We start from the raw sequence: 13,786 nt of genomic DNA on the forward strand, positions 1-13,786 counted from the left end.
ATACTGAGGCACAACACGAATATTAATAAAATTTCACTAAATTGTTGAATATAAATCAATGTAAAACGCGAACTCTTAGAATAACGAGAAAAGTCGCGTTTTTATATTAAAAAAAAAATCAAATCACTCAACTTTGTCATTTCCGGGAATGAGAGAAAACTAGAGGCGTGCGGCGCCTCAGTGAATTCTTTGACACCAAGTGTCGCGTTGCTTCGGTTCGCACATGTTTTCATACAGAAGAGAAGAGATCGAAATTCGGTCCATGAAAGCGTGTAGATGACAAGGGGAGAAAGGAACCGCAACGTACAGTCGAGCGAACGGAATAAAGAAAAGCGAGAGTTAGAATGTCGAGTGAGAGGGGAGCAGGGATGGTAACTAGAGAGAGAGAGAGACAAGTTGTAACTCACAAATTTATTACTTTTCCCCGTGCTTCGAGTTATTTTATGCCAAAGACAAACCGGGCCCGTCCTGCAAGAGCGAGGGGGAAACGACGACGACGACGACGGGAACGAATATCTCAACTGCCTCGTCGCGCGCGTTTTTACGCCCGCAGGATATATTAGTGGACCACTAATCCGCACGGATTTTACGGGGCGGCATGCGAGAACGCCGCCGCCGTCGTCGTCGTCGTCGTCGTTGTTGTCGACGATGAAGACGACGACGAGCGACAGCGACGATTGCAGCGGCGAAGTCGCGCGCACCGTTTTCATTCCGTTCCATTTAGCCCCATCGACTCTCGTTCCAATCCCATGACCTCGGCCATACCCGAGTTTGCGCTCGGGCTAAGTCGACTTACGCCCTTTTGTCGATATCGCGATGTTACAGTGAACTCTCTGTCGGTCGACGTTGTACTATCGAAACCTTCCGAAGAATTACCAGAGAGGTTCAGGAAATTTGCATAAAAATCGCTGCAGTAGTGCTTACGGGACATTTCTTACAGAGTGATAAACGTTATTTTATCATATATACACTGAGAAAAAAATTTACTAGGTCTTAATACATATTTTTTAAATACTATTTTTTAAACGTTTATTTATGGTAATGAATATTTAGTCAATAAAAAATGATAAGTTCAAGATTAAATCAAATTAATTGTTTTTATACTAAATAAATTACATTTAATAAATATTTTGTTATACTATTCAAACAAATATTTATAAAAATTTAATACATTTTTTTCAGTGTAGCCTAGGGATTAATGTGAAATAATTTATGTAATACTGTGATACGAAGATAAACAACTAATTACTTAATTCAATTAATTTTTTACAATTATGTAAGAATACAATTCTGCCGTAATAATTATATGTATAATAGTAAGAATGCAGCTTCGATAATATATAATTTTATCTTAACGTGGATATTATAATCGAAAATTAATATTTGTCTGTAATAAATGAGTAAATAATGCAATTTCGTTAATTTTTCGATACACATGCGCGAGTATAATCCAGGCCGTGATAACTGTACACACCGACGTTAAGCCGTGGAAACTATAAAAGCCGCGGATTATGATTTAGGCCATTGTAGTCCGATCTCCGATACAAAATTAACAGCTTGCTGTTATTTCGACGCCCCGCGTTGCTGCTTTCATCACCCGTAAGTTTTACTCGCGCGCGCTGCAATAAAGCTCGCGTCAATATACGTGGTATCAATCAAAAGATATTTGGCGAATTGACATTCTGGTGCCATTAATTTATTGCTGTAATCAAACAGAAATATCTCTATATCTCTGGAATGATTTACGTTATCCGTGACGACCATATATACAGTGCATACGTATGAATGTGACAGCTTCTATATAGTATAAATAGTTATAAAGAATATTTTTTTCTCGTAGAGAATTCGGATATTAACGGATTTATTAATATCATCAATTTACGTAAACGAACATTATATAAATATTTGTGTAAACTGTACTTTATAAATATAGCTATATCATATTCCGATAGAGAGGATTATTAATATATTTCTTGGACTTTTTGATCATTTTATGCTCAGTGATTGTTCAATAGCCAATGAGAAGGCGAACATGAAAACATGAAACGTGGCATAAAAATTGTGCGTGTTTAGTGGACCATGGGACGACATAATTCGACATTAAAGGGGGTTATGAGGGTTGGCAAAATATATGTATCATGCAGCTGCGAAATGCTTGAAAAGTCACATGAAATAGCTCGGTCATCGAAATTCTCTTATGCTGTTGTATTTTTATTATATTTTATTATCTCTAAAAATGGCGTATTAAAACTAATGTCCAATATCTCAATAACGCATAATACAATAATGTTCAATAATTCAATCAAGCACAAATAAAATATCTCTTAAATTAACTTTTAAATTAATCCTCGTTTTTTTTAATTAATCAATTTTCTATCGATTGTTTTTTTATTTTATTATCAACATGTTACATTTTTATTTTCTTGGCAAGACGCGTTTTTTTCTTCGAACGCGCGAACGACGCTTCGAATTTTTCTCGATTCTGAGAAAACCAAAATGTGTCACGTATAGGGAGTAACGTTTCTCGATTGACGGACGAGCACAGCCGTAAGTCCAATAATTACTAAAGCGTGCGATCTCCGTAACAGGAGGGACGTCGGGGTTACGTCAGGGATTGAGGTACGACGGCATGGTGAGAGCACCTGCGGGTCCAACAGCCTGCTTGGGCGAGAGAAAGTCCTAGTCTGCTGCTGGGTCTCCGCCCCTAATCTCCTAATCCTTGGCTTCCTTAGGAAGTCGTTTATTAGTCAACCGCAACCGGGCGCTATGCGTCACCGGAGCAAAGTATTTTGTATCCGGAGTCTTAAAATCGCTCTGCCTATAAATACATAAAGACACTCGTGCGCCACGTCACGCCGATAGGTCTCGTTAGCGAGGTTTATCATTGGAAGATGTACATAAAAAATGCAAATGAAAAGATTGCAATAGATATTTTAATCCTCTAACAAGTATATTCCTAATCAAAATTTTAATACTTAATTACCTTCTAATAGTTATTAACATTGAAAGAGCTCTCACAATTTTTATGACGTGAACGATTTATAGTATGTTTGAAATCACCTAATTGTGTATAAAGTACTCAAGAAAGATTATCTTTAAGTGTTTTGTTCTACGTAGACATCTATTCCCTTGCGATAGAGAGAATCACGAGAGCCGTACAACCACCGATTAGTTTGTTTGTCTGACACAGAAACGTCGGGAGCGATTTTGCGGATGGGGTTCGTTATCGCTCGTCAAGCAATTTGTTTAGTTTCATCTTGACATGCGGAGAAAGCACATAGAACCGATGAGTAATCCGAGCACAAGTAGCTCCTTTGGGGGCGTGACGAGGATATTTAGAAAAATTCTACAAAACGAAAGGTTCAGACTGCCTGGCGCTTTCCGAAATCTCGGGTGTCAGAATTTGAGAAGACGTCGGGAACGAACGATCGGGAATGATCATCCTATTACAATGAGAAATTATGAACCTAGCAACTTGACAAACTTTTTCTCTCCTAGATCCTGAAATCGAATCGTATCGTCTTTCCAAAAGGATTTTCTTAAAGACAGTTAATTGAATCAAATTATAATCAAATAAAAAAAAATTATAAAGATTACTTAATGTAAGAAGAAATATACGTAGAATGAACAAATTTAAAAATAAATTGCAGTAAAAAGTCTAGTTTATTGATTAGATATACCATGTATATAAAATAACTTTCAATTACAAGCACTTGTTTTAACAATCGTGACATTTGTCACACGTTCTGGTAGCCGCTCAATTCTCACACATCGGCACGCACAGGAATTTTGTCGGCGAAACAACCCTCGGGAATGAGCCTACCCTAGCCGACGGCGGTTGGAACCCACTGAGTACACAAAACCTCGTTGTTAAGGTAGATAGGGACCTGCCTTACCGCAGCAGCTGAGATAATGGGAAGGAAATCAGTTCATTTCTATGTTGATCCCACCAGTTCGGTCTCTGGCGCTTAAAGGATCGCCACGATTGGCTGGCTGATCGAGAAAATCGAACTGGAACGTCAGCGCAGTTAATCGAAAGACCTGATCGTGCCTACCAATCGTGAGCGGTTCAAGTATTCGTGTAGAATACAAAAGTATATTCGCTAATTGTCTCATAATATGATTAAAAAACGTGACTACTTTTTTATTACTATTAAAATTTTTTTCAAATTTGTGTATAATTTAAATTAATCAGAGATGGCAAGTAACGCGTTATTTGTAACGCCGTTTTCGTTATCATTACTTTATAATAACGATTTGATAATGACGTTATAATTTTTTATGACGATAACAATAACGTCAGAGTTAGACAGGTTAGAACAATCTTTTCAAAGTAGCTTGTTTGTCATTGAAAAAAGTAACGCATTAGTAATGGCGTTACTTTTACTCATTATGTAATAAGTAACAATCGTTATTTTCCAAAATGACTGTTCCAACTCTACGTTATCATTACCGTCATGACAAATTGTAACGTCATTACAAATCGTTATTATAAAAAAGTAAACGGTATTACAAGTAACGCGTTACTTGCCATCCGTGAAAGTTTACACGTAAATATGCTATCTATACACTGAGAAAAAGATGTCTAAAAATATATTTGTGAGAAATACATTTATTTTACTGAAATAAATATTTATTTAAATACCGGCGAAATAAAATTTTATTCCTAGCAAATAAGCCATCTATTTTATTTTTTTGCAATTAATGAAATATATTTCACAGAAATGTCTATTTCGTCATCACAATCAAATTTCGTAAGTAATATTTGCTTCACAATACGACGTTTTTCTCTCAGTAATAGATACAATATTATACATTTCATACTTATGAGTAACCTAAAAATTACGATAATGTAAAAATCAAAACTGATTGAAAAGTAACTTTTAGTCATCATTTTGAAGCTATTTTAACGTTAGTTTGATGTCATGATGACTTGTTCTGCTTCTATAATACGTAAATAATAGATTAGCCGTTATTATTATATTATAGAAATTTTAAATACAGGTTTACAAATACGGGGCCACAAATGCGTTTTGATAAAACAGTTTCACGAAACGTGATATCCCATCCTTTGCTTTTATTACGTTCGGGAATTTGAAGTTTCGTTTGAGATCACTGCACGACAAAGTTTATCCCACATGCAGGAATCGCGATCTGCAGGAGTCGCGGTTCAATTTCGCGTCTAAACGCCCATAAGTTTGCGGTGAGGAGATTTTTGCGGGCGCATTCCCCGGGGAGGATAGAGGCTAGCTGAGCAATTTGTCAACACCATTAGTCCGGAAGGGAGAGGGATGCACTAAGGGTAGACTTCGACGCATCTGCTAGCTCGATTGCAAGGCCGCGCGATAATAAAGGGGTAGTTAATGACTAACGGGGGCTGCACAGATCGGAGCCGACCGTATGCCGCCCTGTTGACAAAATATTGAGTCTCCCGTCGGCCGAGCGGGGATAACAGATTTTCCGCGGCGATTCTTCTTGCATCGAATTTCCGCTCGCAATCTCGATCCGATCGTCCAGCTATTTCCGCATCATTTTCATTAGAGCATGGCATTGCTTTTATCGCGGTCGACGCTGGCATTAATTTCCATCGACGTGCTGATATTAATAGAGTTCGCGTAATCCCACGATATTAATGACAATAATATGTGGGGTAGCGTTCACGATAGAAATTTTAATTCGCTCGCGGCCGCTTTGAATTTATCAATATCCTACCTGTTGACCCGATCAAGCGCGGCGACAAATAATACGAAAGTGAGCCAGCTCGAGTAGTAATAGGGCAGTTAAATGAAAAATCATTGAGAGTGCATAATGCTTAGGAAAAATAAGCAATGTTGAGAATAATCCTAATAATTGTAAATTGCGTACAACAAAGTATGCATTTCATCCTCTGAACGAATTCATAAGCCGAAACAAGCCGATTTATCCATCCTCGTGGAATTCATCTACATATGTAGACGCAAGTACGATTTATTGTTGGAAGAGCGAGTGAAGAGAAAGTTCGATACATTCACGAGAAAAATGAAGCTCTTTTTAGAGTACTCGCGATCCTGAATGGTAGGAATCGCTGGCGCGAGTCTAGGACTGGAACCGAAACGGGGATAGGTAGGATGCCATTGGAATAAGATCGGGTTTAGCCGCAGTGTCGGGTTCGAGCCCCGGATAAGTCTACCTTATCCCGATAAGCCGGTGAGTTAATGAATCACAAAACAGGTGGTGGCGTTGCCACGGAAGAGGATCGTCTTCATCGTCTTCGACGATCGCCGTACGTGTGACTGAATTCGCCCGTCGCGCGAATGACACTACATTACAATGAACGACTAGCGCGTTATGAAACTCGTCTTCGACTAGTCCATTTCGACGAACATTTTCAGCAAAGTCTTCGGTTAAGATTTTGCGGTGTAACGAAGCATTTCCACGGATCTGATGAACAAATGCACAATGGATTTGTACAATTTTTTAAATACTTAATTCGTATTGCAATTAAAAAATTCGTAACAGAAGAGTAAAGAAGAATAATATCGTTCCCTTATTTCAAAAGTGGCACAATTCAAAAAGTGATTTTCAAATTATTACCATGAATAAATTAAGTAAACATTATTCTATCAATCTACAAAAGTAAATTTAACTTCATAAAAAATTATCACGACATAAAAAAGACAGTGGTTTAAAAAAAATTGTCAAAATCATTACACCGTAAAAAGAGTGATTTTTAAGAAATATGAAATGAAAATGACGAAAATGACATTAGAATATATTCTTTTTGCCGATATTATTTGAATAGTCAATAATTTTCTGTTACGCTGAAAAATAGTTTTTCCCCTTTTCTGAATTTTTTTAGTTTTGTTACTTTTGAAATAAAAAAGTGTTAAGAGAACAAAATCTTCTCAAATAATTGAAATAACATCGCTCATTTACTATAACTGTACAACTAAAAAACGAATAGTTTTCCAGAAAATAAGTTTGAATATTTTGGAACATTAAAATTTTGTAATATTAACAATAGTAAGTTATAGAAACAAGAATACTGTCGTATAAATAAATTAACTAATTGTAAGTAAGAGAAGCGTCAAAGTCAGATACTGGTATAATGTATGTATATATATATATATATGTGTGTGTGTATTTAAATAAATTATCTCAAATATATCTGCCGACTACTTTTCTTTCGACTAGTTAATCTTTCAGATTACTTTAAAATGCAATTTTAGTGTGATAACTAATTATAGGGAGCATAAAAATATGTTCTTTTAAAATACGTTCTTTTTTTTCTTTATATTTCTGCTCTTTTTTTTACAAGTATTTAAAAAATGATAATTTTTGAGTTGTGTTATTGTTGTAGCAAATGTGCGACATGTTCAAATAAAAGTAGTTGTATCAGACCATGAAAAATAGCAAATTTAATAATGACTAATGTTTGAATTGTTTAGCCTCGGTAAAAATAGGTAGGCATGTACTCTCGAGTTTTTGGTACATCAACATTAAATGTGTCTAAAGTTTTATCTGCCTGTTTCATGTTATGGGTAGAAATAACACAACGCTTATCAAAGTTATTCGTACTAAAATTTTATCTCGTCTGGTACTTGACAAGAATCAATGTCGTTTCATCAGACAAGAGTCTCTTCTGATATTACGATTAAAAAGAAAAAAAAGTCGAGTTTTAAAGAGTCTCTAAATAACGTAACGTGGAATCTGTTTATTGATTTCTTCTTTTTAATTTGCTAAATAATTATATACTTATTTATGAAACGGTTATCATTGTTTGAGAGATTTGCTTGTAAGTGCGATATCATGATAGATTATGATTGGTTAGCAGCTGATCACAACGGAAATATTATTAATTTCGTTTCAATGTTTTCTAGAGTAAGAGTAAGAGTGGGAGTGTTTGTAGTGAACATATCTGAATTATAGATCTTTCGATAAAAGTGCGACGAGGGAGAAAATATATTAAATTTTACCTTCTTATCGAAAGGTTTATCGGCGAGGTAGCGTGTAATTGAATATTTCAGATCATGCGTCACGTTGCGATTCATCGCGCTAAATCATGCGAACGAACGTCTCATTTTTCTCACCGAATTATTTCATCAATTCCAATTGTTTGCGCGTCGCAAATCTGTTTGTTTGTCGTAGCGCGTTTGTGTCACGAGCGACGACGAATAAAGAAAGTTTCCTACATTTGTGCAACGTCATACGTATCAATCTTATTTTACGAATGACACATCCATGATACGAGATTTTCGACGGAGAATGCACGATAATGCTCTCGCGCGACGTAGTCAGGAAAAACGTCAGGTACTTATCGCGCGAATCAATGAGGATCGATAATATCGTCAACAATAAAATCAAGCGCTGTGACAAGTCAGCTACAAGCGATTATAACGCGATAAGGTGTGACAATGGAAAAAGTAAACCTTATCTTGTCGGAATCAATATATAGGAGAATTTAACATGCTGATTGTACTTAATTACCGAATTCATTCGCGAAGTCACTTTATCACGATTTTATCGTATTTAATTCTTTCATGATCTTAGGGAATGCGATTTGATTTATTGTATCTCATGCATTTTATGCACCAATATTTGTATTGTAAAAGACAATTGTATAATTATATATTATATTTCCAACTACATTAAACTTTACGTTGAATCTTAAAATAATATCTTTTTTATAGATATACAGGGTGTTCTATGGGAAGATGTTGAAACTGATCAGCTGTCATTGTCGAATGTATTCAGTTATTAAAAAACGGAAATTGCGTTGAAAAGAAGAAAGTCCGCAACTTTTAATGGGTATAAATAAAATTTAACAAAATATGATTGTACATAAGTTTATATTATTGATGAAAAATACACTAAATATCCTAATGATTAATATTTTTGAGGTGCGATCATTTGAATTTGTACAAAACTCACTTTTTTGTACGAAAACTCATAAAAACTTTCTACATGTTTTTAATATTGTTGACAACCTTTGTAATAGCGGCTACTAAATTTTACACTATTCTAGAATTGTGTTTACGGTCTTGGATGATAATTATTAGTTTATTTGATTATATTAGCGTATTTTTCATTAATAAAATTAACTTATATAAAAACATATTTTGTTAAATTTTAATTATACCCATTAAAAACTGCAGATTTTCCTCTTTTTAACGCAGTTTTTTTTCCAGTAACTGAATACATTTGAAAATGACAGCTGATTAGTTTCAACCTTACCGTATATATTACAGTGCTGAATGAAAAACTGATATACTTATTGCGTTTATGTTTTAGTAGATGGAAAACCATTTTAGATAGAAATAATTTATTCAAACCTAATTTAAACAAGTAGACATCATTTCTACACTCTGTAGAAAATTGTATTAATTATTTTTCAGGATTTATGCATAGGTATGTATCAAAGTAGATCTATTGTTCTTTGAGAGAAAAAATAATATTAATAATCATTTCTTTTGAAAGTTACTTGACATTTCTAATAAATATCTATAACAATAGATATAAATTATCTCGTGTGTGTGAAGATATCGGGTGTGTATTTGTCCATAGAAATAGGCTAATGATACATGATTCGTAAATGAGAATCGCGTCTAGATTACTGATCGCCTAGGTTACTGATCACTTTAAAGTCACAATGATGATTGCGGGATGGCGGTAGTCTTTAGTATTGTGAACGACTCACCACGTTTAAGTTTCTCCAGCGGCTCATGGTGCAGCTGGTGGCTGGAATTGTGCAGCATCGAGGTATCGTGATGCGAATTACCGTGGAGATCGTGATGGTGCATCGCGCCCTGAAGATGGTCGCCGTGCAGGCTGGCCATCGAGGCGGTTGCCGCGTGCTGATGATGTTGCACCGAGAGGCTGCTCGGAGGCCCGATCACGAGGTCCTGCAGACACAAATCCGCATTGCCTCCGCCACCGCCGCCGCCTCCGCCGCCACCGCCGCCGCCTCCGGCGAGTTCGAGGCTCCCCCCGGCCCCGCCGCCCCGCTCCATACTATAGAAGGTTAACGTCGTGTTGACTGTTCCTTACAACTTGGTGACACAATCAACCTGGCCCGCGAGAGGCCGTGAATCAGCGCGATCACGGTTTGTTCGTTGGCTCCTTCTAAGGACACATTCAAGCGTCCTCCCTGTCTCGTAGATCGGAGAATATCGTTAACCGAGAATTTACGCGATAGTTCTTTAAAGGCGATTATCAATCGAAAACATCAAGCGGTTTGTTTCCTTCGAAGAGAGTATTTATCATGAAAATTTTGTCGCATCGGTTTCTATCAGACAATACAATGCGCGGATGTTGATAGTCAATAACGAGGACTATGGTTTCTTTCATAGGTTTGTAAAGAGATTATACTCGTATAATTCTCTCTTTTTTTTAGAGATTACAGCGCGTTCGTCATACCGTCGCGTCGGCACTCTTTCGCTGGCGCTCCGATTCTCTCTATCGTCGACAACGAGATAACCGTGTACGCGACATTTTGCGCTGGTATTCGAGATGGACCGATGAGAATTACATGGACGGTCGCGAATTCACGGCAAGACTCCGAAATATAGCGCGGGACTCACGTGGATGACACGCCGCGCTATGACACGTGGAGACTTGATAAATCAGAAAAACTGTCGGTTCAATGTCACTATATTGCGTAAAAAAAAGCTAGAAGAGTTATAAAATACGTCGCTTAAGTAGGTTGAACTACTAGCACTATCATCCTCATAAACATCTTCCACTTGAGGTAGATGAACTCATCTACTTCTCTTGCTCCGTTTTTATCTGTTGAATTTTTGCTGTATTTCTCACTTTGATGGAGGCGAGTATTCACGATTTGTCACGATTCTTCTTCACGCTTTTACGTTCTCCCTGTGAGTTTCATCGAAGCGTTCGTGGATCAGATAGAACGTAGAATGTTTGTAGACGTAATCAAAAGTTCCCTACAATATATCTAGCACTACATTGACCACTACTCCTCTCGTCATCCATTCTCTCCGGCGAGATGTTCTCTCCAAGAGACGACATCCGCTTCTGTCACCAATCAAAGTGACGGCGATAATTTGATTGCACGCGATGGACGAGCACGACACTCTCGTGACACCACGATCTGTATTATCACCACTTCCGAATTCTCGTTCGCCACTCCGGGAATTCACTGCGTGAATGTTTACATGCGATTTACAGACGCGTGGCACGAGAACGACGTGGTCTCCTACCCGCGACCGTCGTCAGACGCCGCGGCCGCGGGTAACGACGTCGACGTCGCCGCCGTCGTCGTCGTCGGCACAAGCGCGTCGATGATGATCGCGCAGCACTCGTCACTATTCGCACCTCCGCCCTTAACGTGCGTTGGAGAGGAGAAGCGCGGAGCGGGACACGGCGATAGAGGAAAATATAAGAAGGCGGCGGCGGTACCGCCGGTCGCAGCGGTGTATCCTGATTTTCCCGCCGGTAGATGAAACGCGTCGTAGTGGCTAGCGCCGCGTAAGTCGGTTGGTAGGTGGGTCCGCCAGGCTTAGCCGGTTGAGCCTTTCGGACTGCCTGCCGGCTTAAGTCTCTAAGTCGGTAAGCCGAGCGGATCTAGTGGTCTTGGCTGGTGCACTGGCTGCCTGCTAGCTTGCTTGCCTGGCTGCCTGCCTGCTTGGTTGCCTGCCTGCCTGCCTGCCTGCCTTCCTTGCTTGCCGGGCGGCCTGCGTGACTGTCTGACTGCGCCTCTCCCTCTGGCTCGCTCGCTCTTACTCCCCTCCATCCGTTCCTTCTCTCTTTGCCTCCACACCCGGAGCAGACTCCCCACCTATCACATCTCGCTCGTACTCGTGGCGTTACTCGCTCTCTAGTACCGCTCGTTCCCCTTGGTACGATCTCTCACGCCTGTGTCCGCGTTTCCGCTCGCGCTCCTTTCCTCCCTCGGCTCACCCCATCTCCATCGCATCTCTCTCGCTGCTGTTTGTTCGTGATTCGCATCCTCTCGCTTTAATCGCGTGCATCCTTGTTCATATAAACGAGTTCTTGCCCGCTACCTCACGATCTCTTATACACAGTCATCTTGTCCCTCCATCGCACTTCTTCTAGCCAACCCCTTCGCACGTCTTCCTCTTGCACAGCATCCCTTCTTCTAGAATCGCATGGCGCTCCTTCTCCACTGCATCTCGTTGTTCGCGCGATCTCTAGCACCGAATTTTTTTTCTGTCTTGTGAGTCTAGTCTGCGCGACAGAGTAATTCTTTAGGTGCCTAATCTGTCATTGTTTTCTCTTTGCCTGTTCTTCATCTTCGGCTATCTCGCTATAATATTACAATATTATAGAATTGCTATAATAGAATTTTCTATACCACGATCTTTCGTGTCTCTTTTCGTACAGTTATATCTCTTGCGTATAGTTATTCGAGGCGGTCATACTGGTTAACGTTCAGTGTCACCGACGCGCATCCCTTTCGGTTCATCCCCACCTTTGGATTTTAACCCCACCTTTGACCCGAAGTTGCCCCTCCTACGGTGGAAACGGTGGTTGGCGTGCTTGCCCCTTCGAGCGAACGCACACGCATACGTCGCACACGTGGTGTTTCCTCTTTTCTCTTGAACTACCGGCGATCTTGCGGATCTTGCTATACTACAACGATTATCGTTTGTTGTTTCTCCCAGTCGACCTCGTAACGCCTTGACCACGCGAGATCGCGATCCCACCACCAGCGAAGTAGTCTTCGGCGATTACCCTTCGCCTTCGTAAGAAATGCATCGCTATATCTCACTGTTTGTTTACCTGAAAACTCACGCGCAAATAAAACGGAAAAAAAAACAGCTTGGGATTCCTACGTTGTTGCAAGAAGTCAATCTTGCCGCTTCTCTCGCACGTGATTCATAGAAGAGAATAAAGTGGAAAAAGAGCATCAGGAAATTTTATTAGGTTTGTTTTTTATTGTTGCTCTGAACTGCACTAGAACTTTCTGTCTTGTTTTCGCCAAATTTTAAACATGTATCTGAAAAGTATACATACGTCCTTTATTGGGAACAGTTAATTAAAGGACAGTTCTTTATTTTAGGTAGCTTGTCCTTTAGATTTATTTGTTTCTTCAAAATTCAATTTTGTCCTTTATTTTTCAATATTGTCCTTTATTGTCCTTTATTTTGACTTAATTTTTTTCTAACTAGCGTTCCAATGTCTATAATATTATATCAATGAGCAAATTTTTACGGAAAATATCTTACAGTTTTATGCATATAAATACAATTTGTTTTTGTTAATTATATTTCTTAATTTTTTAAATTAAATTTCAAACTATAGTTGTTTTCGTTTTTTATTACATTTTGAACCTTTTATTATTTCAGATCAAAGATTTGTTTCAATATAGTCGAACCAGTTCCAAACTATCAGAAAACTGCGCATTATCTCTATTTAATTATACTGTGCGATAAAATGTTATAATGCACAAATTTTTGACAATCACGAACTGGTTCAAAAATATGTAGGGACTAAAATTTCCAAATTTGTCCTTTATTTTCTTTAAGAGAGAAAATATAGGTCATCGCAAGTATACACTAGTTAGAGATAAGAGAAAAATATTATATATATTACGATATACGAGTATATTACGATCAGTAAGTGTATACTAGTTCAGTTATAAAAATTGTTAACAATTACCTATGCTGTGATTTAAAACCCTGAAATTTATTAGGAGTGTAGTCGCGAATCTAATATTCACTCGGTATATTTTATTTATTATTTTTGTCACCACAGTATGATTCGTAAGTTATTATTTTGTTTTGGATATAATCATTCAGTAACTTCACCATCTTATGTGTCTCGC

At 38.3% G+C, this 13,786-nt stretch overlaps 1 protein-coding gene across 3 annotated transcripts in view; it reads right to left on the bottom strand.

The window, feature by feature from the left end:
• Ptx1 (pituitary homeobox homolog Ptx1) overlaps nucleotides 1-11,628 on the bottom strand; it is a 36,178-nt gene extending 24,550 nt beyond the window's left edge. For 2 of the 3 annotated variants that reach the window (XM_018444388.1, XM_018444386.1), the window contains exon 1: nucleotides 9,677-11,628. In XM_018444388.1, the coding sequence (XP_018299890.1) occupies nucleotides 9,677-9,989 (313 nt within the window). In that variant the 5' untranslated portion in view covers nucleotides 9,990-11,628. The remainder of the gene's footprint in view (nucleotides 1-9,676) is intronic. The other variant, XM_018444387.1, reaches the window with a different exon arrangement.
• Between the last annotated feature and the right edge of the window lie 2,158 nt (nucleotides 11,629-13,786).

The sequence above is a fragment of the Mycetomoellerius zeteki genome, unplaced genomic scaffold, assembly GCF_001594055.1.
Source record: "Mycetomoellerius zeteki isolate Tzet28-1 unplaced genomic scaffold, Tzet1.0 scaffold149, whole genome shotgun sequence".
Lineage (NCBI taxonomy): Eukaryota > Metazoa > Arthropoda > Insecta > Hymenoptera > Formicidae > Mycetomoellerius > Mycetomoellerius zeteki.